This window comes from Grus americana, chromosome 16, assembly GCF_028858705.1.
Source record: "Grus americana isolate bGruAme1 chromosome 16, bGruAme1.mat, whole genome shotgun sequence".
Classification (NCBI taxonomy): Eukaryota; Metazoa; Chordata; class Aves; order Gruiformes; family Gruidae; genus Grus; species Grus americana.
This window is the reverse complement of record NC_072867.1, coordinates 5,168,214-5,193,300: the sequence shown is the minus strand read 5'-3', so window position 1 is coordinate 5,193,300 and position 25,087 is coordinate 5,168,214. Positions and strand designations below refer to the sequence as shown.

At 38.6% G+C, this 25,087-nt stretch overlaps 1 protein-coding gene across 3 annotated transcripts in view; it reads right to left on the bottom strand.

The window, feature by feature from the left end:
* Nucleotides 1–4,848: 4,848 nt before the first annotated feature.
* Nucleotides 4,849–25,087, bottom strand: part of CCDC60 (coiled-coil domain containing 60) — a 65,277-nt gene continuing 45,038 nt past the window's right edge. For 2 of the 3 annotated variants that reach the window (XM_054844444.1, XM_054844446.1), the window contains 10 exons: nt 22,316–22,438; nt 21,258–21,362; nt 19,487–19,577; nt 16,704–16,932; nt 12,167–12,257; nt 11,449–11,547; nt 10,914–11,036; nt 9,398–9,529; nt 6,835–7,024; nt 4,849–5,379 (listed from right to left, as the gene is read on the bottom strand). In XM_054844444.1, the coding sequence (XP_054700419.1) occupies nt 5,281–5,379; nt 6,835–7,024; nt 9,398–9,529; nt 10,914–11,036; nt 11,449–11,547; nt 12,167–12,257; nt 16,704–16,932; nt 19,487–19,577; nt 21,258–21,362; nt 22,316–22,438 (1,282 nt within the window). In that variant the 3' untranslated portion in view covers nt 4,849–5,280. The remainder of the gene's footprint in view (nt 5,380–6,834; nt 7,025–9,397; nt 9,530–10,913; nt 11,037–11,448; nt 11,548–12,166; nt 12,258–16,703; nt 16,933–19,486; nt 19,578–21,257; nt 21,363–22,315; nt 22,439–25,087) is intronic. The other variant, XM_054844445.1, reaches the window with a different exon arrangement.

Genomic DNA, 25,087 nt, shown 5'->3' with positions numbered 1-25,087 from the left:
CTTTTCTTCTAAGAGTCGTTGCTACTGGGAGGTTTAATAGCAGGCACCTTCTCAATTACATCTATCTTTCTATTAAACTGGGCACCTAATTTTTCAGATTTCCTGCTAGAAGAATTCATTTCAGACGTGGCTGTGCAAAGCAGTGCTGTAAATTCAGCCTTTTGGAAATATTAATGAACATTTATTTTCTAGGAGTTCCTGAAAATATTTACAACAGACTTTTTTAAGAATTGGAACAATTTTGCCAACTTGAGTGGTATTTGAATTATCAAAGAAATTGCAAACTAATTTGTACTAGCAAATAACTGAAAATTGCTGTTTTCAATAATTTTCATAAATTCAATTGTCTATGAAAATGTTTCAGGATTATTTAATATTATTTCATCTCATTCTGTTAATTAAGGCATTTGGTACAGACAATGAATTTAATTAGTTCTCACTCACCCCACAGTCATTCTGGAATCTCTTCATAGACTTCTCTGGATCAGCTCCAGCTTCACACAATACAAACAAGAGCAAAACACAGGCATGGCTGTGCGTATTCTGTGGCTGGACTAGGTCAGTCATGTTACTTACAAGTAGGGTAGGGCTTGAACCAAAAGGCTAAATGCACCCATTAGGGAAAGTTTGGATCCGGACTCAGATCTGAACTTGTGGGATAAGCTGAATACTAATTGTTTTATAAATAATTAATATACTTAGCACTTTTCCATTGTGTAGCATCCCATAGGAACCATCTCTCCTTCTCTCACACGTATACACGTGTACTCTTCTTTCATTAAGGATTCCCAAATACAGTAATTACAACAGTCATCAAATTCGGATCTGACTGATCAATGCCACTCCAGCTTTATTTCAATGTAATTGCAGTGGCCTAGAGTGCACTGGTGAACATGGCCGAGAACTCATTTAACTATTACATCAGGAGATCATTTAATGGGCAAAAAGCAACTGAGACACTGTTTCTGGGATATGAAACCCACCAGGAAATAACCTGGATGGAGACATAACAGGGCATGATTCTTTTTCCTAATTTATACGTTTATCACAATTCCAAAAAAAGCCCTGTTCAAATGTACGAACTCAGCATTCACTTTTGTCCTGTGATGTCAAGTCAAGTTGCAGTAAAGATAAAGCTACTGATTGGGTAGACACCAGCACATCAGACTCATAAATATGCAAATATTCTATTTTGGGACAGAATTGCCATGCTATGCTCCATGGCTGTCAAAAATCCAGATGCAATACTATCACAGAAAAAAAAACCCGCTCTTTGGATGGCTACTCAGAAAACTGAGCTTTAGCCATATATATCAAGCAAGTGATTTCTCTCAGCTCCCTCTATAGCTAACAGTGAGAGAACTGCTTCTCCAGAAACAACCAGAATCCAGTTACCTACACTAACTTGTGTGGGGGCAAGTACTTCGGGATTCTGGATTTTCTGTGTGGGTGAAGGGCTTCTTGTCCCCTTTAGCTATAGAGGGGGCTGTAACTGTAGAGGAAAACTAGCTAGCTAATGTTCCTTCCCTATGGCTAAGGAATCTGCCCATTGCTCATCCCCACACAGTTTCGATACGAAATGATTGTTTTGTTTAATAATTCCAGTATTTTCTTTTTATACTTCATGCATGAGAAAATCTGGTAATTCTCTTGTGGAATTTGGAGAGGGCTTTTAAAAAAAAAAAAAAAAAAAAAAGAGCGATATTCAGTCCTTGCTTGTGTCCTGTATTGTTTTTACAGGCCTGCAGTAATCAAGTCCATTTTTTTCCAAGAGCAAAAGCTTCCTTTTTGTCATTTTTATCTCAGCCACTTAGATTATACGGGTCACAGTTCTTCCTCTTTTCCTACAACAAATGGGAACAGTTGGACATTGTAATCTTCCCTCCACACTTTTTGTGCAAAGTTTTCATTATAGACCATACGTATTTCCCTTAGCTGCAACCTGCCCTACTTTGTAAACATGGTTTGAAGAACCGTAGGTAGGACACAGCCTCTTAAAGGCAAGCATTTGTTAGAATATTCCGAGAAATGTTTTAATAAACTATCTGTGCAAGACAATATTTTGATGACTGTTATAGTAATCTGGCACTAGAAATAAATTAGATGCCCCAGTTGTGAACCATGATGGGTTCTTTTAAAAATCCACTGCAACTTACAGCACAATGACTAAATCCATCATATATAATTGGGTGTAATTTACAATGTAATATACTAAAATATAGCCACCCTAATAAAAAGCTATGTAAATCACATAGAAAACAAACAACCATTTACCAGGAAAAAAAAGGAAAGACACGTCAACAAAAAAAAAGAGACTTCCTTTTTCAGCTTTTCCCTCCTTTAGGTTCTGACCCTGCCTGTGAAGTGTACTGCAAAAGTCTAGTTCAACAATGGAAAATCAGAATCTTGAAAACTGACTTTGTTAATCAGGACTGATACAATATAATACAATACAAAATAATGTAATTGTGTGGGGCTAATGCAGTAATTAGTCTAAACCTGCAGGAGATTCATGTAGCATGTCCAGCTACTTTAGAAGGCGTATTCTAATGGGAGTTAGCTTTGAGTTGCTCTGCTTTGTGCAAGAGCAAATTCTTTCTCTTCTAGCGGAATACACCATTTATTTCCCTTCTCAACTGCAGAATAATCTAGGATCTGCCTTTTATTTCTTAAGGCCATACTTTAGTATGGAAATGGCCACTTACCACAAAGAGGAAGAGCCCCACAATCAGTGCAGTAGCATCATCAAAACATGGAACTCAGTGGCTGGTTCAATGCGATGAATGCTGCTGTTTCCCTGTCCTTCTGCACAGCAGCAAAAGAGCTTCTTTTCTACCACAGTGAAATCTTTTCTATGAAAAAAAAGAGTAGAGAATGACAATTTCAGAACCATTGTGAAGCAGAAGGGAAGGGCGAATGGTGAAAAATGCATTACTTACTATTTTAATTGATGAGTTTTCCTGTAACACTTGTCAGCCTAATGTCCAAGAAATTCTCATGCAACAATAACTTTCTGCCCTGATACTAGTGAGACCCAGGAAAATGTTCTTATTTCAGTTTCATAGAGGCGTAATCTAAAAAGGGTGGGGTTTGGATGACACTGAGAATACATCAGGCAGCAGGAAACAGGATCAACATTCTCTGTGAGTTCAATGTCTGAATCCCCCAAACATCCCTCCAGTGTGTGAAGCAAATGACCAGCCCAAGCTTGAATGTTTGTTTTGGCTAACAGAATTTGTGAATGACTGGTCCATTAGCTGAAATTATAAAGGACCAGACCAGAAAGGGAGGAAGGATGAGCAGACAGAACACTAATCCAAGCAGTGCTACCACATCCTCTGTTGACCTTTAGTAAATTGCTTGGACTCTTGGTGCATCCATCTCCAATGTGTTAAATGGGTTACTTTGAACCTACTTCGCAAGGATCTACTAAAGCAGATTGTGAGATTGTTCATGGAAGTATTTGGGAGAATCCAAGATATCTGCAGGAAAAAACCCCCAAAAGTTTAAAAAGTTCAAGTCTACTTTTATCTGGGTACGGACTTCTAAACAATTTTGTATTGTTTCAGTCCTTTAAATTGGAAAAGACTTGAGTAGGGTTGAGGATCTTGCCTGAGGAAATCGTAAGTTTGTCAGGAAGCAGGAAAAGGGAAACTACTATTTTGCTCCAGAGGAGCTCTTCTCCACCTCAAAGAAGCAGAAAGTTTTTCATTAGGCTGGTGCTGGAGGAAGAGAAAAGATGGTCTATTTTCTTTTTAGAGGAAGAGTCCCTTTTTGTTACCTAGTGGCATATGAGAGAGAAGAGCCATTACCAAATGAAAACATACATAAGATATTTCATAATCCCACAAAAACATTAGAGACTCCTAACATTCAGCATTGGCATCCTGCCTTGGGAGCTCAAGAGCTGCTCAGACATTAGCTAATTACATTTGGCACAATCATCTCATCTTACATGCAGGCAGACACATTAGGTCTTGTGCTCGGCTGGTATAAAGTTTTGATTTTGGCAGCATGGCTCATGTACTCCAGCTGAGGACAAGCCCCTTTGTTTGCATTTCTTATATGTAAGGAAAACTCGCAACCTTATATCTGCAGTTCCATATAGTGAGGGAGCACCAAGATGAAGGTTTCACCTGTGTAACCACAGTTCAGCCAGGAGATCCCAAGCTGCAAAAGTGGGAGCACAGCAGAACTTTAAGAGCTTACTTTCTCTGATGGCTGTAAGTCAAAGAAATCTGTGTTCTTGGCTCTTTTCCTTGAAAAAGATTTCTCTTGATAGTGAGGAGGGGACAAAATAAGGCCAGTAATCAATAACATATTACACATCAGTGGTACTCACCTGGACCCTAAGCTGGCATTGTTTCCCCTTATTGCAGCTGAAGGATCAACAACATTTCTCCCCAGTGGGTCCTCTGGAAGCTTTGACAGGCAGATAAGCAGCTCATTAAGATCATCAGCTTAGAAGGTCACTGGGTCACTGATTCCATCACCCGCCAATTGTGACCCACCATGAAATACATGGTTAAGCCCAGACAGGTTCACAAAGGTCATGTATTTCTCGCTGTCTGTGAGTTCAGGGCTGTCATTCTACTGTCTTACCCAGCAGAGTAATGGCAAACATATGCTAAGGTAATCAGGGGAAAAACATATGTTCAGGTGAAAACCTGGGAAATGCATCTAAGGATGCTTGGTTTTTGAATACTGATTTTAATATGGCAAGAATTAATCCATAATCACAGAATAACTACAGAATAAACTCAATGCAAAAATAAAACATCTGAATTACAAGAAAGGATTAATGCAAAAAAAGAATTATCTTAAAGCTTACAACTGCCCTGTGCTTGGGATATTTTCTTATAAAGGAGAGCTAAAATGAAAAGCAGAGACAATGCTATTTAGATATGGAAATCAGTATATCCACACTGAGTAGATGCCTGTTATAGTGTAGGTATTGGTAGAGGAATATCTGAAGAAATAACCTGACCTGTGATTAGAAACTCAAGTCTTCATCCTACATGGTCAGATGAGATTGAAAATTGATGGTGTGTCCAAGACATCATATGGGAAGGAGCAACAGTATTTAGTTTTTATTTTCTATGGCAAATGACAGCCAGTGAAGGATTGCAGAGGGACAAGCTGCAGTTGTGCAAGAGCGGTCGGTGGGACTTCCTGAAGTTAACTCCCCTTCTCTAGTCTTCCTTGAGGCAGATCTCAACAGGCAGTAGTTTTCGGTTGGAGAGAGTTGTAGCTGGAAAACCATCTCATCTGGCCGTTTGATTAAAAGGTGGAAGACTCTGCAGTGAGGGGGGCTACTCTTGTCTGAAACCACTCGCTGAAATCCTCTTCTGACATCTGCACAATACTTTCACGTACAAACTGAAAAAGAAAAAGGTTCTTTCGTGAGCTTTTATGTGTAAGAGAAATAACATGGGAAAAGTTGACCACTGTGACAACAGAACAAATGTAACGGCTTCTGCAAACAGTTAGTATAATGCTTTATATCACCAAAACATTTTTAATGCAACTTTCAGAACAGCTAGATATTCTCTAAAAAGACTTAAAAGGAAAACTCTACAATCTTCATTGCAATTTATATCCTGAATCCTTCCAACTCAAGCCTTTGTGTTTAAAACTTGCAGCTGTCTTCTACCTACCATTGCAGTACATACATTGAAGCAACTTGAACTTCAATAAGAACTTAATCTGGAATCTCTGTCAGTATCAGCCAGGTCATATTCAGTGATGCTGCTCTTGCTCCTAAAATGCAAGTTTCCTTTATCTATTCCAGTCAGAAGGAGCACCAAGGTCCTCCCTTCCTTTGTGGCTAATTTTGAAAGACATATAAATAAATAGATAGGAGATTCAGCTACACTCGTGTTTTTCCTCTATTACTATTACACTAATATGAGGGATCAAAATGCAAAGGGAACAGCATGGAAACCGCAAAGAAATAGATCTAAAATGAGCAAGCAACAGAGACATACATTGAACATTAAATCAAGGCTGCCTCTCTGGTTAGTGACTCTGCAAAGTAGGGCACAAGACAAAATGGCTATTTTTATAAGACATCAAGAAAATACCAGTAGTCTGATCTCGACATGTTGGGTGCTAAACTTTTGCCTTTGTAAGGTACGATAACACTTGATATGTGTAAGATGCACAGTAACCTGCTGCCTCTCAGAGATTTCCGTTGGTCTTGTAGGTTAGGGGAAATAACTGTGATGAGAACAAAAAACACAAGGTGGCATCATTGCCATTTTTTGTAAGCTAGTTACCTGGTTAGACTACAGAGCGGTATATATTCTAAATGTAATCTCTTCCTTTTCTTGTGTCCTTCCTCTTCTGCCAATTGCTTCTAGAACTACAGGAGTCGAGCCCAACTTAAGATCTTGAGAAGCAGATTTTTTTTTTTTTTTAATGTTGCTGAAGCAAAACAAAAATATCTGCAGGGTTCCTGGATCAGTGATGTAATACATTACTTGAATAGCTCATGGATGTAACTACTGGGAATGACAGGCCTTTTCAGGGCACAAATTAATGTTTCTCTTCAAGTGTCCTTACAATTTATGACAGATGTCACTTTTGCTATGGCGGTAAATAAATCAACAATGACATAATAATAAAAAGATACTGATTAATAATCCAATGCTTGTCATAACATCTTTCTTCTGAGGAGTTCAAAGTACCTTGTAAAAGGTGAACAATAGCATCTTTATTTAGTGAAATCCTAAATTACTTCATCTGGTAACTTTCCATTGCACGAATTTCACCTATAGTGCTTGCTCTCCCCACCCCCATCACACAGAAAATCACGAACTGGACTCATCTCACCTCCACAGCTGCAGCAATTTCTGGAGAACACAGCTCCCACACCTGTAGATCAGCCAGAGCCTTAAGAAAGGTGTCTGGATGAATTTTCAAGTCAGGAATCTTGCCATATTTTTCTAGTTTCTTTAAGATTTTCTGTACATAACGGTCACTCTTCACAGACTCTGGGAGTCTGGCAAGCAATACAGGAAACCTTTAGCAGAAAGAACAACAGCAATAAAAGAGAAGCCATGGGAACAAATGCACATCTGATTAATAACTCTGGGTTTGTCTGGAATTTCTGCCACTTCACCACCTCCATAACTTCCACAGAAAAAATGGCTCTTTGGGGAATGCAATACTCAGTGTAATTCCGAGTAAACAATATGAAAGAGCTTTACTTTATTGGACTTGTTCACCAATTCCCTTTGCAGAGCATTGAAATAGATGCTTCTTCATTGTTCATTTAAATTTTGGATGACAAACTTGGGTATGGAAGGAAATAATAAAATCCTAACAAATGTTTCCATTTTACTACAGATTTGTCCTCTTCATCTTTGCTCTATTTATTTTGTTTAGCCTCTATGGATTTTCCAGTGCAATCAGTGCCTGATCCGACATGCTTTCTGATTCTCTTTACTATCCCTTTTCCCTGTGCTATCATCATTCTCCTCTCTCTATGTGCTGACATAAATCTCACTGATGTAAGTGCACTGTAACATGCAGTCTTTACCATCTCACTCTGAATATAGAGATTCAGAAGGACAATTACACATTACAATAAAAATAAAACTCTTGTGAAAAGACTGCCTTTTTTTTTTTTTAATGTTCTGTATAAATTCTGCAGTGATGCTTTGACAGTCCTGGAGAGCAATGTTCCAAACCTTTCTAGACTGCGCATGACTGGGGTGTGCTGTGGCTTTCATTGCAGAAGGCGGAGGATTTAGCAACACGTCAGCAGGAAGTGTCTTCTCCCTCCAGTTTAGGATACATGTTACTGGGACAGTAGGAGAGTGGTGAGGAATCTCCTCCTTAAACCAGTAAAAAAGGAAACACAGAGGTTCTCGTCTTCACTAGGGCCAGTTCTACACTCAATAGTACACTGCTGGTATGGGTACAGCTGTATAGCCAACTCCTTATTATCACTGGCTAGATTACCCAGGTTACCATAATCGTGTCACACACAGGCCTTTTATAACCCATCCATGCATTAAGATATTTTGAGAAAGGAAGCTGTGTTTAGTGTACTCTTATATTGCGCCGTTCTTATTTTATATTATTTTTGTTTTTCTCACTTCATGAGAGAGAGGAGACAACTAGACTGACAGCATATACTAGTAAAGTGTTCCTGCTGTGATTCAGCTTTCTTGGCAAGGCAGTGTTTGCAAGAGTATGGGGAAAAAACAGCCCTATTGTAAATGAAACAAGTGGTATGGTGAAAGCAATTTCTTTGTCATGACTTGTGTCTCCACAAGGGGGTTGATCAGCCTTGTCAGAGATTTTTTCTTCATACTCCTCACGGACAGCACTTTGCAAAACAGGGCTGGCATAGAAAGATATACTCATCTAACTGTGCTGGCATAGTGAAAGCAAGATGCCTCCTCACTATGGAAGCACGATTTTCATATGAAGGAACAGTGGACTTGTACTATTCTTGCATAGGGGAAAAGTAAAAAGCCATATTAGGATAGTCTCCTTCATACTCATGAAGCTTTGTGAAAATTAAGGCTTCTTCTAGTGGAACTTTCAGTATAAAAGCAAAACCACATCCACTCCAGTTTCAGGGCTTATTTACATGCCAGATCTTAAATCTGGGGGACAGCTGAAGCATACATGTTTCACAATTAAAACCAGAGTTCTGCTAGATAGGCCAAGACTAGGTTTGTTCATTCATGCATGACTGATGTGTTCCTGATGTGTCCTGGGCCACCTGCGTTTTGGACTCGAGATCAGAAATGGACATTTCGTTATCTCAAATTATGAAGGACATAAGGCTTACTAGCAAGGACAGCAAAAAAAGAGGGCAGGCTGAAAAAAAAAAAACCCAAACCAAAAAAAGACATTCCATACTCTGTAATCCCATGTCCAAGGAGTTCTCATGGACAGGGCAGTAGGGAAGACGCTGTGAGCTTGCTGAGGTATTCTAGTAGGCTATTTGTAGTGTCTATCTGGAAGCTGATCACTGGATACAGCTAATATCCTTTCAAACATAAAACACTAGTAATCTGCAGAATTGCTGTACTGGGAAGCACTTAGGTGATTACTCTACTTGCCCTTGTAAGTGTTACAGTATTATCCACGTGCAGTTCACTGGAAAGGAACTCTTCATTATCCCCTTTCTTACTGTTTCCAATTGACCTATTTGTTGAGCAGGCTGGGATCTGCTCCTAGAGATCATATCTGTATTTGTATTACTACCACTTTGAAAGTCTGCATTTCCAGCAACTGATTCAATGGTTTCTAGTGATACTTTGCTTTGGGGAGGAAAAAAAAAAAAAAAAAAAAAGAAAAAAGCTTTTTGTACTAGAGACAGAACTCTAGGACCCTGACTGTCTCGTTTGAACTGAGGGTTTCTGTGCCTCCTTACCAGTGTAGTCCATCTTCATCATGTTCTCTTTCAGCTCTCATGCCCAGCTGTCTTATTCTTTCCACGTCTCTCCGGAAATACTTCAATTGTTTCAAAGCCTGGTATTTTTGACAACATCGCTCTTCCTGCCTCCTAAAAAAAAAATTAAAAAAAAAATTAAAAGTTAAAGCTGTGTTTTAAACATTACCATGCTTCTGCATAGTTAACTAGGAAGATACTAAGGAAGGCAAAGAATGAATGTGAAGAACACATTGTATGTTCAGTCTGTGGACACTAAGAACAATTTTTGCTTCTGCAGTGTTCTGTATACATTCATATTTCTACAAACATATTAAAGCGTTTACATTTTATATCAACTCTAGGCAAGAAACAAACCTCAGAATACAAACATTTAAACTGAAATTCAACCTCCACTTTCTATCAGGTATCCACTGCTTAAAAAACAAACAGAATACAGTACAGTGATTTAGGGTAAAATATTATTTAAAATACAACAGAAGAGAGGTGGAATAGAGTGACCTGAGTTAGAATTTTGACTCAGAGATTGGGCTCATGTTTGCATTCCTACAAAAAGTTCCACTGTTTTATAACAAAAACAAACATCTGCTTTTTTTTCCAGTAAATTACTTATAGTATATCCTGCCAAACTGGGGTTTCATCTCCAGATGCTGATGAAACAGAATAAGCTTGTGTGGCTATACAGAGAATGGTAAAATAGCTGCAAGCAGTAAGTTTCCATCTGACTTGTCCTTCCATACTGCAAGATACTGGAATGACTAGTTCCTTATGCAGTCACAACAGCTGCTCAGGGAAGAAAACAAGGACCCAGCTCCACATAAGGACAGCTCTGGGGACAAAAAAAATAAATCTAAGTACAAAATGGAACAGAAGAATGGAAAGAGGAGGGAAGTGAGAGGGGGAAAGAAAGCTGTTCCTGTAACACCCTTCAGAACAGCAATGTAGAGAAGAATCTCAGGTCTGATGTTAACTGAGACAAAAGAATTTGCACAAACATCACACATTAATGTTTCTGGGTGAAAAGAAAAGGACGACAGGCTTCAGCTGGTCAACAAGGTATAAAAGTCACTGATCTGGGAAAAGGCCTTGAGAGAGGACATTGTAACTGTTACTATGAGAAGAGTCAATGCTGAAGAACAGTACAGTGATCTCTGAACTGAAAACACAAGACAGCCATACAGATTGTATGTGGACTGAATTTATTATTCTGTCTTTGGGTAAAAAGGACTACGATGTCCAAAGTAAATATATCCAATGTTTTTAGTGAAATTATTTCCAGAAAAGTCCTTCAGAAATATCCCAAAACACTGCTATAAATATTTAATGTGTAATATATTTTTGTGCACGCAGTCATAAAACTTTCTATCATCCCTATATTCTTATTTTAATGTAAATCCATATAAACACATCTTTAAAAGGCCTGAAGACAAGTCCTAAATCTGATCAGAAGCAAGGTGCGCAGTGTTTTAGGAGTACACAGAAAATAATCTCTTCCTACCTCTCAAGGCTCACTAGGGTATCATGTAAACAACAAGCTGCTTCTTCACGTACTGCTGAGAACTTCTGCCTCACGTCGGCACACAAGTTAGATTTGCTTTTAATGAAAGAGCTGATATGGCAGCTGCAATGAAAACACCACAGAAAACTGGAATTAACATCTTATAGTAACCATTTTGTGGTAAGCACCTGTGCTGCTCAGAACATACAGCAACGTGAGCCCACATAAATGATGAGATCTCCTTATTCTTAGTAAAAATCCAAATTGAATATTATCTACAGGTTTTTTTAACTCAGCAAATTTATGAAAGAATTATATTAAATTTAGATTTTTACCATCTTTGTAGCCACATCCTTCCAAGAAAGTGCTTTCTCATTGCATTGAAATACACTAAATATGCTGCAAGGTTTCACTGGCCTGCTCTGGTCTCATGTAATAAAATACTCTCTGACATTTGCATGCCAAATGCTTTTCACACATAGAGCTCAGTTTATACAGCACATAGTGTGCTTCAAAACCAGATTTGTACCCTTACCCCTGCCTTCTAGGCCTCTGCTTCCTTGAAGATATACTCTCTTGGTTCTTAATGAATGGCATATTTACTCTGTAGTTGTTCTGAGCCACTGGCAACAAACTGTAAGACACAACAAGGTTTAAAATAGCATACAATATGCCTTCTCGAGAATGTCAAAAATTCTACAGGTATGGATAAACCATTCTTAGTATTACAGAATTGCTGGAGCTATCCAGGTACAAAATTTATTTCTCTTGATCTTAACTCAAGTGGAAAAAAAAATGCTTCACCAAAGTCTAATTGTAAGAATGGCTTGTCATGTTGATCTTATAGCTGTGGAAACAACCACAGAGCTGAGTAATGAGGGAACACATCTAACGTAAGCTTAGCTGGAAATGTTAAGAGAGACTACTGAAAAATGCAGTGGTAGAAACAGAAACAATCCTACAGGAATAAGATAGAACATTGCTTTTTCTACAAAGCTGCAGGAGCATAAGATGTCTTCTGTTTGCAAAGGCAAGATTCGTGGGATATTTTCCAGAAAATACATACTGCTTACACAGCAGCAAAATGGGCTATTCTGCCACCCATGCCAAAAAGTGTGAAACATCATCTGAATTCACTGAATGCTGAATTCAGTTGTTTGAGGGTGGAAAAAAAAAGAAAGAAAAAAAAAGCGTAAGCTCTGTCCTGATGAGTTGCTTCCCCTAGTCATTCAGAAACCCATCAGGTAACGTACCGCTGCAGTCCAATCTTCTTAACCGTATCTTCTTGTTTATGGATATCTTTTGACACCTTTTCACGTATTGTCTGGATGACTTTCTGTAGGGCTGATAAAAAAACCTCTGTAAAAACATGCCAACTTAATAGTGCATTCCTCTCTCCCTTGCAGAGAGGGTACTATCCATGCTGGCCTGGATGAGACATCCTAAAGAAACCTGCTATTTAGTATTTCTGAAAAATTAAAGTTTCTTCAAAAAAAAGTAGCTTTTTAAAGAGGTTTCAAGATAGGTACCCAAATATGAATGCACCCAATTCATTAATCACTTTTGAAAACATAAGCTTTATTCTTTCAGCTGCAAAAAAAAAAAAATCAGGTAGGAGATACTAAATATTTTTACTTCAGATGCTTATAAAAATAACATATTAGAAAAACAGGTAGATTTGAACAAACTATGCAGAAAGTCTGTTTTCAGTTCCTGTACTGTGCTGTTAGCATTCTACGAGCTAACTGTCAAATCTTCTGAATTTCTACAGCATCACTACAGTCTATAGTATCACTTTGCCATTCTTCTTTTAAATATCACATGGAATTGAATACATTTAACACATTTAAACATCAACAGGTATCTAATTATCTGTCTGTGTCTCCTTATCAGCATCCACTAAACCTTAAGACATATCCTCAAGCAGCCCTTCCTTGGCTATAGTTTCCAGATTATCCACTTTTGAACAGGTCTCTCACTAGTAACACTCTTTATTCTTTCTGCCTTCTACTGTAACGTAAATGCTTATATTGTCCTCTCCCTTGAATACCTGGAAAGCTAATTTAACTCACTGTTTTCCTTCAAATTGACATCTTTGTTTTCCTTCCCACTGTTGTTTCAATCCTGCTTTGATGCCAAACTGCAGGAGAGACACTGAGATGGCCATCTTATCTGTGTTATTCCCTCCAATCACTCATGCAGTAAAACAACCGTCACACTTGTTATTAAAAATCTCAGTGTTAGCTGTCAAATTCTAAATCATCCTCTGTGGCATTCATATGTCCTACATGGTAATAAGAGACCTTTTACTGAGCACACAACATCTTGAAGTTGTAATCCCCAAATTCAAAAGGTCCTTTTCCTACATTTTTGTGAAGCACCACATATAGTATGATAGAAAATGACTGTTCAATGTTGACTGCATTAAATAGCAGCACAAGCTATTTCTACTTGTTAAAAGTACAGATTTGAATATTGTACTGTGAATTTATAAATGTAAGTGTCCTAGTTTCATCTGGGACAGTTCATTTTCTTCCTAGTAGCTAGTATAGTGCTGTATTTTGGATTTAGTATGAAAATAATGTTGACAACACACTGATGTTTTTAGTTGTTGCTAAGCAGTGCTTACAATTAAGTCAAGGACTTTTCAGATTCCCAGGCCCTGCCAGCAAGGAGGCATGAGCCTTCTGCAGGAGGTGCACAAGAAGCTGAGAGGGGGCACAGCCAAGACAGCTGACCCAAACTGGCCAAAGGGATACTCCATAACATATGTCATGCTCCGTACATAAAATGGGGAGGGCCGTGGCTTGGGAACTAGCTAGGCATTGGTCAAGAGTTGGTGAGCAGCTGTGCATCACTTGTTTCGTATATTCTTTTATCATCATTATTGTTATTATTCTCTTCCTTTTCTCTTCTATTATACAGTTTTTATCTCAACCCACAAGTTTTACTTTTCAATTCAATTCTCTCCTCCATCCCATTTCAGGGGTGAGTGGGGAGAGTGAGCTGCGTGGTTGTTTTAGCTGCCTGCCAGGTTACATCACAACATGGAGGGAACAAGTTGCTGGGCTAAAATTTTGAGAACCATGCTTATAACGAATATCTCCTTTTAGCTGTGCCAGGTGAGTTTCAAGAATGCCATGGTCCCACTCAGAAACTCCTAAGTTTTAGCACTGACTGGTTCTAGTGATGGGTCCACTGTGACTCTTACTAGTCTCAAAGTGTAAGCCTGTTAAGATGCTGGCTACGCCAGTGGACCTACTAGAGCTGAGGAGCAGTTTGAATACAATGTCTGACCCGCCCAGGGTCTGGAACCCAACATTGATATGGGCAAGGAGCTAAGGCTGCATACAAATCTCATTTGTTCTTGGCATGCAGTGTCAGAACCCTTCTTAGAAGACCCCAGTCCTTTCTATTTATAGGTAACATTTGGGCAGATTGTGTAACTGGATATCTGAAACTCATCTACTTTGCAGATAATGGTGCTTTGGAGGATGAGGGCTATACTAAGCAGTGGCTGCATTTGATGTTTTCTCGAAGATCAGTTGAGTTGTCTAAATCCAGTCCTGAAAGCAGTCCTGTTGGCAGATTTTGGAGGGAGATGACAAGAAGCAGACCAGGGCTAAATCCACAAAGATATAGCTCTTCTTTTTGGCTGATCAACAGAAACAGAGGGCACAATACCTCTCTGCCCTCCATTCTGTAGCATTAAAATCTGTTCCAATTCCCCATCTGGAGCAACTGGGAAAACAAATACTCAAGGTTGTCCATATGTGTTGGGTTTTGTGTGGCAAGGTTTTGGTAGCGGGAGGGGCTACGGGGGTGGCTTCTGTGAGAAGTTGCTAGAAGCTTCCCCTGTGCCTGATAGAGCCAATGCCAGCCGGCTCCAAGATGGATCCGCCCCTGGCCAAGGCCAAGCCAATCAGCGCCTCTGTGATAACATATTTAAGAAGGAAAACAAAACAGTTAAAGGAAGCTTTTGTAACCGGAGAGAGGAGCGAGAAAATGTGAGAAACTCTGCAGACACCAAGGTCAATGAGGAAGGAGGGGGAGGAGGCGCTCCAGACACCAGAGCAAAGATCCCCCTATTCTAGCAGCTTCAGAATTCATTACGGAATCCAATCTTTGCTACAGAGCTGCCCTGCAGAAACTAACTTCCCATATTTTTTAGCGCTAGGAACATAATCCTTGAGAGGACCAGACTGGTAACTCACAGCAGTCCCCTGAAATCATAGGCAATCACATAACAGATGTTGTTCCAAAGGGTACAGTGAATACCCTTCCCATACATCACACATACCGCAAGATATTTCTGTATGTCCCAGAGCAAATGGAGGCTCCCAGCTGTTACAGCTCTCAAGATTATTTTCAAATCTCATCTCACACACAAACAAATTGTTCACCTACATCTGTAAACAAGTTGCTTGAAATTATAGCTTTGAATTCTCCACTACTGTCATAGGAAGGCCATTCATCTGTGCTTAGGGCCATGGACAGCAGCAGCTGCGTAGGTAGTATATAGTGTCAGCCAATGTATTGGCTCTATATATAGCTTCCCAATATATTCACCCAGCTTCTGGCAGTCTGAACCTAAAGGTCTTTCAGACCCAGAGAATATGTCCATTCCTTTACATTTAAGAGCAATTAATTGTTTTCTATTAATTTAAAATGCTTTTGGACTTGAATATACTTCCAGCAATATATTGTAGCAATGAATTCTTAAGTTTAATCATGAAAACACTTCCCATTGCTTTAAATTCTCTAGCAGATAATTTAATTTGGTGTGCCGTAAATTTGGTGTCAAGGGAAGCTGTGAATAACCACACTCTAATCACTTCTTTCCCCATGCATTTCATGATGTTGCAGGGATCTGTCATAATCTTGTATTTAGCCATTTCTTTTCTGCACTGAAGAGCCCTAGTCTATTTAATTGATTCTCATGTGGAAGCTATTCTGTATCTCTAACATACCACTTCCCCCCCGCCCCCCCCCCCCATCAAACTTTACTACTTCTGATACCAGCCTGTCTGAATTGGAAGGACCAGAACTCAAGAAGCACATGTAAAACATTTGTATTTTTGCATAATCTGTTTTCTGCTTTGCCTTCCACTTCACTCTTAGGGTTGTTCTTGCCTTTTTGATAGCTACTGAATGTTCACAGAACTATCCCAAATGACTCCAAGAGCTCATTCCTTAGTAGCAATTTAGAGTCTAGCAGAGCAGTCTAATAATGATATTATAAATGTCAACAGGTAATTAGTGGTACTAAATGCTAATGTGCTTTTCTGGTCCAGCTTTACTTGGAAGGGAAAAGACTTAAGGTTACCTAGCTTTGTACTGAAACGCATTGCAGAGCTAAGAGAGAAACTATTCTGTCGGGTCTATCAAGCACGGGTTATCACTGATGGATGAGTAGGAGGAATACAGAGTAAGAAACCCCTAAGTTAAACAGAATCCCCTAAGTTAGACAGATACATAGTGGATCAGTTGGTTATGGCAGTGAACAGTTTCACTGTTTTCACCACCTGTTGGACCCTATAGATGTAGATGACAGTCTGATTATACAACTGCCTTAACTGAATATTAAATTAAAACTCTTAATATTCACACAGGATTATATTGTCTTTAAACCAAGTTGCTAACATGGAGGGCGCAGAGAAACTTGTGCAAAGTTCCATATGCCTGAAGAGAAATACACTGGTACATCTAGCAGTGTCTTTGATGTAGGTTCTCCCTAGTAACAACGAAAGCAAATCCATTTGATATTGGCAGTCAAGAAAAGTAACTTACAGGGGAAAAGAAGTGGTTGTTCTTTAGCTTGTGCTGACTCACTCATAACATCAGATGAATCTACGCTAATCTTGATGTTGTCTTCAGAGCAAAGTACAGTGGAAGTTTCGCTGCCACGAGGAGTTTGACCACGGGGAGATGACTGACTGCTAAGCTGAGAGATGCCTGGAATAGATGTCTTGTTTATCTTCCTGTGAAGTGGAGTGTATCGTGCTTTCCAGGTGCATTTCTGTACATAGAAGAAAAAAAAGAATAGAAAGGAGGGGGTTTCTATAGTGATTTGACATCAAAGAATCATATTTCTGTAACTAATTCCAATATTATATCCTTCTGGTCCTCCTGTAACCTCATAGATCTTTCTCCAGTGACTTCAAACAAGCTACTGATTTCTTGGGTAGTACTTCCTTCATTTTGATATCTATCTTCAATACTCCTCTGTTATAGCATTAATGTCAACAAATTAAGCTAATTTGTAAATGAGTAACACTGCAGCTGCAGAGAAAGCTGGTAATAGAGCACCCTTCTCATGTACAGGGAAGAACAGGTCAAAGTGGTTTGATAAATGGTCAGGTCTCTGATAAATGGTCAGGTCTCCTCCCAACGTCCAATAACCTGGCAAATTAATTTCCTGTGTCAGGAATGTAAAACTGAAGTCTGAAAGCAGAATAAATTCTGCAGGCTTGATAATCAGAACAATATGCATTATAAAGCCAGTGCCCCTGAAGGAACCCAGTATTTCCACTAGAAGTTTCATATCAAATATGAAAAGCAGTCTTCAAGTAATAATAGTGTAAATGACAGAAAGGAAATCGTCATTAATTCAGGGAGGAAAAAAATAAAAGTCTCAGCAATGTAAATGCCAAGAGACACGTCAAGACTGACATGCACTTTGGTGGTTCTGCTCATGATCATTTGGACATGACTTTACAGAACTGGTAAGACTGTATGGAAAAAATCAGAAAGCCTCATATTTAGAAACAACTCTGTTATTTATGTGACTCACTGACTTTCCTGCTCTGTTTGCTAACAGCAGGAAGAATATTTGCATAAACACACAATCTTTGTCTCTTAAAAAGTTTCACAACTTTTGCTGCTTATTCCCCAACAGAAATTGTAGTCTTATATTGAATCATTTTAATTATTATGTCATGAGGGTATGAGCTGCAGGTGTTGATAAGTATCAGGAACAAATAGCCTGCATGTAACAACAGCTCATATTTCTAAGAGTGCTTCACCTGGGGTTCTAAAAGCACTTCACAAAACTTGTTTAATTTAGCCTTATAGGAGGCAAAGTAAGAAACTAAAAGCTTAAGCAAGCAACTGAAGATCAAAATGCAAGATATGCTACAGAGTGAGAAACTGATTGGTTCTTTATGAATTCTCCTAATTTGACTCCTAGGCATCACTCATTCCCCCTTCATTTTCCTCCAGTCCAGCAGTTGCAAGAAGAAAAGTCACTCTGTGGTTTCAGAAAGACAGTAGAAGTGTTACCAAATGTTACAGATAATTTTCTAGTATTTAATTTCCTCTCAGGGATTAACTTTATTTTTCTTTTTAAAAGGCTTTCATCAGAATTGCTAGTTTTCTCCTTTCCTTGACTTTGAATGTGGCAAGTGAATCCTGCTTTCTTTAAAGGTCTCAACATTTGGAATTTGTTTCTGAATTCAGCTTTAAATTCTGTGTAAAAAGGCAACCATAGAATCACAGAATGGTTTGGGTTGGAAGGGACCTTAAAGATCATCTAGTTCCAACCCCCCTGCTGCGGGCAGGGACACCCTCCACTAGACCACGTTGCCCAAAGCCTCATCCAGCCTGGCCTTAAACACTTGCCTCTCTGGGCAACCTGTTCCAGTGCCTCACCACTCTAACAGTAAAGAATTTCTTTCTAACATGTAATCTAAATCGACCCTCCTTCAGCTTAAACCCATTACCCCTCATCCTGTCACTACACTCCCTGATAAACAGTCCCTCACCATCTTTCCTGTAGGCCCCCTTCAGGTACCAGTAAGCCGCAATTAGATCTCTCCGGAGCCTTCTTTTCTCCAGGCTGAACAACCCCAACTCTCTCAGCCTGTCCTCATGGGAGAGGTGCTCCAGCCCTCTGATCAGCTTCGTGGCCTCCTCTGGACTCGCTCCAACAGCTCGATGTCTCTCCTGTACTGGGGCCCCCAGAGCTGGACGCAGTACTCCAGATGGGGTCTCACAAGAGCCGAGTAGAGGGGCAGGATCACCTCCCTCGACCTGCTGGTCACGCCTCTTTTGATGCAGCCCAGGACACGGTTGGCTTTCTGGGCTGCAAGCGCACACTGCCAGCTCATGTTGAGCTTCTCATCAATCAGTACCCCCAAGTCCTTCTCCTCGGGGCTGCTTTCAATCCATTTCTCGCCCAGCCTAGAATTTACTAGAATAAAAGGCCTCCAGAATACCAGTCTGAAATTCCCATTTGATTGAAGACCTATTTGTGTGAACAAGTATTGTTACATGACTCTGGGTCATAAAAAGGGGGCAAATGCAAACAAGAGGCTAGTTATGTTTTAGGTGAATATTGAATTCTTCCCACATCAGTACTTATCACTAAGACCAAGCCACAGTTTCAATCAGCTACATACTGCTCTTCCTATTACCTAGTATCAAATTATTATTCTTCAAAACCTGACACAAGTACTCTGCAGTCACAAGATCCAGAGCATAAAATGTGGTATCAGGGGAGTTCAATTAAGCAACAGAACAAATGTTTGAAAAGTTGAATTAGGTCCCAAAGAAGAAATCAACAATGAACCTACCTTTGTGTTTGTAATAAAGAGCTCCCACATATATGTTGCAAACTTTTCCTCTTCTATTTCTTTTACTGTTTTTTTACAACCACCAGGGTCCCTAAATGAAAACAATTTCATTAATTTTCCATTTTGAGTGTCTTGCTTTTATTGTAACTTCTTTTAAAAATGCAATAATTGGAGAGTAAATGGTGTCTGACCACTACTATGATGTATATCTTTGCTGATAAGAAATGGAAAGACAATGCAAGGTCTATAAATCATGAATACATCATAGTCACAAGTGAAGAAGAATCTAAAGAAAGCACAGTTATTCTACAAACTATCACGCGTGTACTGGGCCAGATTATGCTCTCAACTTCCTCTGTGCAGGTACTGAAGAATTTTGTCCAGTATAGCAAGATTTCATGGATACAAGTGACAGCAGGTTCATACAAATTTGATTTTTCAGTGCTGTTGGCTGAATGAGGACCTGTACTAGTCCAAAAGTTTAAATGTTACATCATGTTGACAAAGGTAAATGTGGAAGCTGCAGTCCTCGCAGCTGTGGTGTAACAACAGGTCATTGCTGAGGTAGTCTCATTTATCATGCAGCCCCCACCTAATCAGTCACAGGTTTTACACAGCAGACTAGTGCTCTAAGCTTGCTTCCTTCACCACATTAAAAAAAAAAAAAATCTCTTTTTGTTCAGACACTATATGATCTAAATGTACGCCTAATTTTTCACAGTTCCTGTGTAATGAAGAACGTATGTATGCAGATCAGTTCAAGTGACATTGAGGGAGAGGAGTGGTGGTTATAGAGACACAGGGAGCAGAAGGAAGTATGCAACAAGAGACTGCACTACTTCAGAACCCAGAAATTAATTGACCCTTACACATTTATACTCTGCTGTCAGCCTGTATCCGTGAGACTTGCTGACAAACTGTTTATTTCATCCCAGTCTATTGGCTGGTCCTCACATGTGAAAGTGTGAAGAACCCATCTACAATACATACTGGGCTGATTCTCCCCTCCAATTTATCAGGCTAATTCTATATAATGCTACTTTGTCACATCCGTTATATATAGCCACAGTTTGTCTTGATTAAGAATATACAGAGAGAACAGAACAGCTTTGAAGAGCTCTGCCCTGCAAATCAGAACATAATAACGGTTCACTGTTTCACCAAACACTTATGAATAATTTAAACACATGTTATGTCAACATGATTATATTGACTAAGAATGTTGGGAACTTAAATTAATATTTACTTTTAACAGTATAAAAGTTCAGAAGCAATGCATCTTTTACAAGTACCCATCACTGTCATACATAATTGATAGAATAAAACCAGCTACTAAATATCACTTAATAGCTGGCTTTATTCTGTAATTATAATGCATATGGAATTTCTGTTGAGTTCACTGGGATAACCCCCTGAGGGAAGGCTATGGGAATATACATACATACAGTACTACATGTATTTAATTTGCATAATTATTAACCAAAAGAGAAAAAGGAAAGAAAACACAACTGAATTTGGCTGCAATAGCTCAGTATTTTCTCCTGGTTCTGCAACTTGCAATAAGAGGACCATGCTGTGCTACTGATTTGACTGTACAACTCCCTGCTGACTGCGTGCGGGTAAAGTCGATGCAAAATTTGCTTATGTTGCATGGCACAGAATAACATTTCACTGAAATAGTTATTACTTGAAAGAAGAGAAACAACAGCATATAAAGGACAAAAGATCCCAAGCTCCTCATTCCATCTACTATCATGCATTGTGCACATACATTGGATTCCAACAGGTTAATATGGAATGCATTGAACTGTTGGATTCAAGAGTCAAAGCTTCCAAAAGCCAGTGTATAGCGCACAGCTGTCGGAAAAGATGTTCACTGCAAAGAAGAGAAACAAGTGTGTTATACTATAGCGTCAGGGAAACAGTCAAACTGGCATCATGTTAGCTGAAATAGATACAGCTAAGCATTTCTGTAGCAGATGGGTTTTTTCATTGTCCCAGAGAATTCTAGACACCCTCTCAAAGTTTTTGTAATGTTAACACATAACTCTGAATCCCAAAAGCATATTTTTGGATGTGAAATTTTAATGGACTTATCTTGGTGATATGCTCAGTGCTTTCATACCGGTGAGGATTCCAGCATTTATCCCTTTATGGTATGGATTCTTATGGTTTTTGGATTCTACAGTAGCTTCTAGGTTTTGCATTTAAGAAAAAGCAGTGTGTGTTTAAAGTGTTGGACCCATCTTTTTCTGAATTAAGATTATCTTTGGCATTTTAGCTTATTCCACATGCAAATGTAAATATATAAAGACACTTCTGGTGAGCAATTGGGTTAACGAACTTAGAAGAGATAGTGTGTATTAGTAACTAATAGAAAACATAAAAGTGCACATGGTACATGTACTGTCTTCTCCTACTCTCTTTTGTGGGCCTACTTTTTTTTTTTTAACTAGGCAAACTAAATTTAATTTTGATAGCCTTTCCTTAAAATGAGCCTAATCTTGAAATGTGGCTATACCACATAAGCCAATTTCATGCAACTTAGAGTTTGCTGAGTCAAGATCAGCAAGGCAAATGATGTGTTTGTGTAGATGCACACATACTGAGTTTTCAGTAACTCATTAGGATTCCATCATTTAAAGTTAGAATTAAACACTTGCTATTAGTAAAGACAGACTATTTCATCATAAACTCCTGGAATTCTCAGGATATGTGTTTACCAGTTGAACAGTAGCTATAGGTATATCTGTTATGGGTCTGTGTTGCTGTGAATTTCACTTGTGTCCTACCAAGGAGAGCAGGACATAAATCTGCCTTCAAAGATACCTTTTTGCTCCAGGGGGGCTTGGAGTCAAGACACTGGTATAAACAGGAGTGAAAGACCGTAAGGTCATCTTTTTTTTCTTCTTCCCTGACTTCCTCAGGTAGTTGCCTTCTGTTGGAGAACAACTGTGGGAAAGGACAAAGACTGAAGTTAAAAAAGGAGTATGTGAAATGAAGATATTGCCAATAAAACTGTTCATTGTGTTTGCATCACCACACTCCCTCTTTTCCTCCTTACATTAAAAGAAATACTTAGGTATATTTATAAATTGTTAATCACAGCATTTATTAATATATTATTATCATATATTAATATTTATGTTTACCAGGATATATAATTATTATTTATTTCTAATTTGCTTACAGTACTTTATAAATATGGTATTGTTTGTATTTACATATTTATACTACTACTTATTATTAGCAATTGAGCATTTATGCGAAATCAAATTTGGGGGCAGACGAAAAAACATGACTGATTTGTCTGAGAAAAGATGCTGACATACTGCTTACATTCCATTATACTTGTTTTCTGTTGGTATCATGCCAATGGCATCAGTGGGATTATATACACACGAGGCCAAAGTTTCAAGATGTGTCTGTAAGATTCTGTTCAATTTTTCCTGGGTTAACATATTGTGTGCACAGAAAACAATAAAGATTAAGTTGAAAAGATTCACCCCAATGAAAAAGAGTCTTGAGTGCTGGCCAAACCAACGTAACAGAAAACTGAGCTCTTTATAGGCTGTAGGCACTGTTTCTTCACTGCCACAAGCCTGTTTGGCCACTTACATCTGTGCAAAATATTTATAAAATGCTACCAAGCAAGAAAAGGAAATGTTTACAGCTGTTTTTCCCCAAATGTAAATAACTACCTGCACCTGGTGTTAGATAATGGAGAGTCAAGCTTAATAAGCACAGTGAGATAATGTAGACTTCATTTATCAATAGTATACAGAAGACAGGAGGTCCACAAAGAAAATATAACATTAAACTGTTTACCATTGCAGACAAGCATATATATAACAGCACACAACTGGAACTAACACATGCTGGCAGGGGTCCTGCATGTGTGAAAAATCACGTGGGACAGTTTGAATGAGTACATCTGTCAAAGCATGTTGTTTCACACATGTTTCAGTGTGTACTCCTGTCCCACCCAACGCATCCTGGGGTTGAGAAAGTTCTCCATAAGACTACCTAATTTTGACAACTGATGATAAGTCTAATGATTTCCCTTTTAGAAATATTAGCAGATGTTAGAGGTGTTTTGTCTAAAAATTAAGTTAAACTCTAAATTAAGATTAGTTTTAAGTTTCAACACATTGAAAATATTAGAGGATATGGGTTTACACTAGGAACTTTTCATAGTGTAGATTTTTAGGTTAGTTGTAAGATTTTTTTCTTCATAAATTTTTACAACTGGCAAAAACCCTGGTGCAAATATAGGATTAAAGTGGTTTTATCAGTATTCACCCACAAGTCTAGTACACTCTGCACCAGTAAAAGCTTTTTTACTGCTAGTACAAGCCATACCTAAATGAAGGTAATTTTGCCTACACAGGTATACCTTCATAAAGGAAAGAGGAACGTTAAATCTTTTTAGGTCAGCCTTGCTCAAGAAAGAAGCTTTTCCTTACAGAAGAAAATAAATGACTTCAATAATTTGAATGGTCACAATAATAAAGGCAATGGTATTTTTCATACATGTAATAAATTATTTGTCTGCAATAAATGTGGATTAGCTGAATTATGGGTAGATAGAACAGTTACAAATAAAAAATAAGCATGGAGTTTACAGAAAGCTTTCAGGGGGGTTCTTACATATTCAATTTTTATTATTTTTAAAATTATCTTGTTTACCTAAAATGTTCATATGGCCTTCATTAACATAGGATTAAAGTGCTTCAAAGTGCCGTTTAAATAATACAGCTGCAGGTGACTTGTTAAAGTAAGGAGAATTTTAGATGATACAGATATTAGAGGCTAAGATTCCAAAATACTTTGACTAATATCCTATACCTTTTCTTCTTTCATAACAGTACCTGTCAGTAAAACTTTATTCCTTCCCCAACTTTTCTAGCCATTCAATTAGTGACCATTTAGAATGTTGGATATTAAGTGCTACTCTAGTAAATAGGGTATGTTTCTGTTCAGAATCTCTCAGCCTGTCTGTGCTACTTGTTTGCTTTTGGTCTGGGTTTCATACTAACAGTAAAGATTTTATTTCTTATTTTTTAATAATGGCTATATATTGTTGTCCCACTTTAGGGCGTGATTGCATCTCAGATGACTCTGGAGACTGAGTTTTCCAAGTTGAGAGTCAGTTCATGGAAGAAAGGTGAATGAGAGAAAGCTGGTACCTGGAAGTGATAAAAGCCACAGCAAACTGATGAGAAAAGACTGTTAGAGATGGATGAGCTTTTGATGCAGTAAGGCTCCAAAGGTGTGTAACCTCTAGAAGAGCTACTCTGTCCTGCTGAGCAAGTATTTAATCATCTTATCACCTTGCAAGGGTTCACAAATGGAAGACAACTACAGAGTTACAACAGGCATTAGAGGGGCACTGAAAAGACCAGCATGAGCCAAAGAATTGAAGACTATCTAATGATCAAATGGAGAGAAAACCTGAAGAATGTAGTAATAGGTCTGAACTAGTGAAGAAACCCACTCTGCAAGCTAAGCCAACTATTCTGCTGAATGCAATTCTTTTTTATTCTTAATATCGTGGTCCCATTGTGGGAACAAAAGCATGGTACAAACTCACCAGGCCTC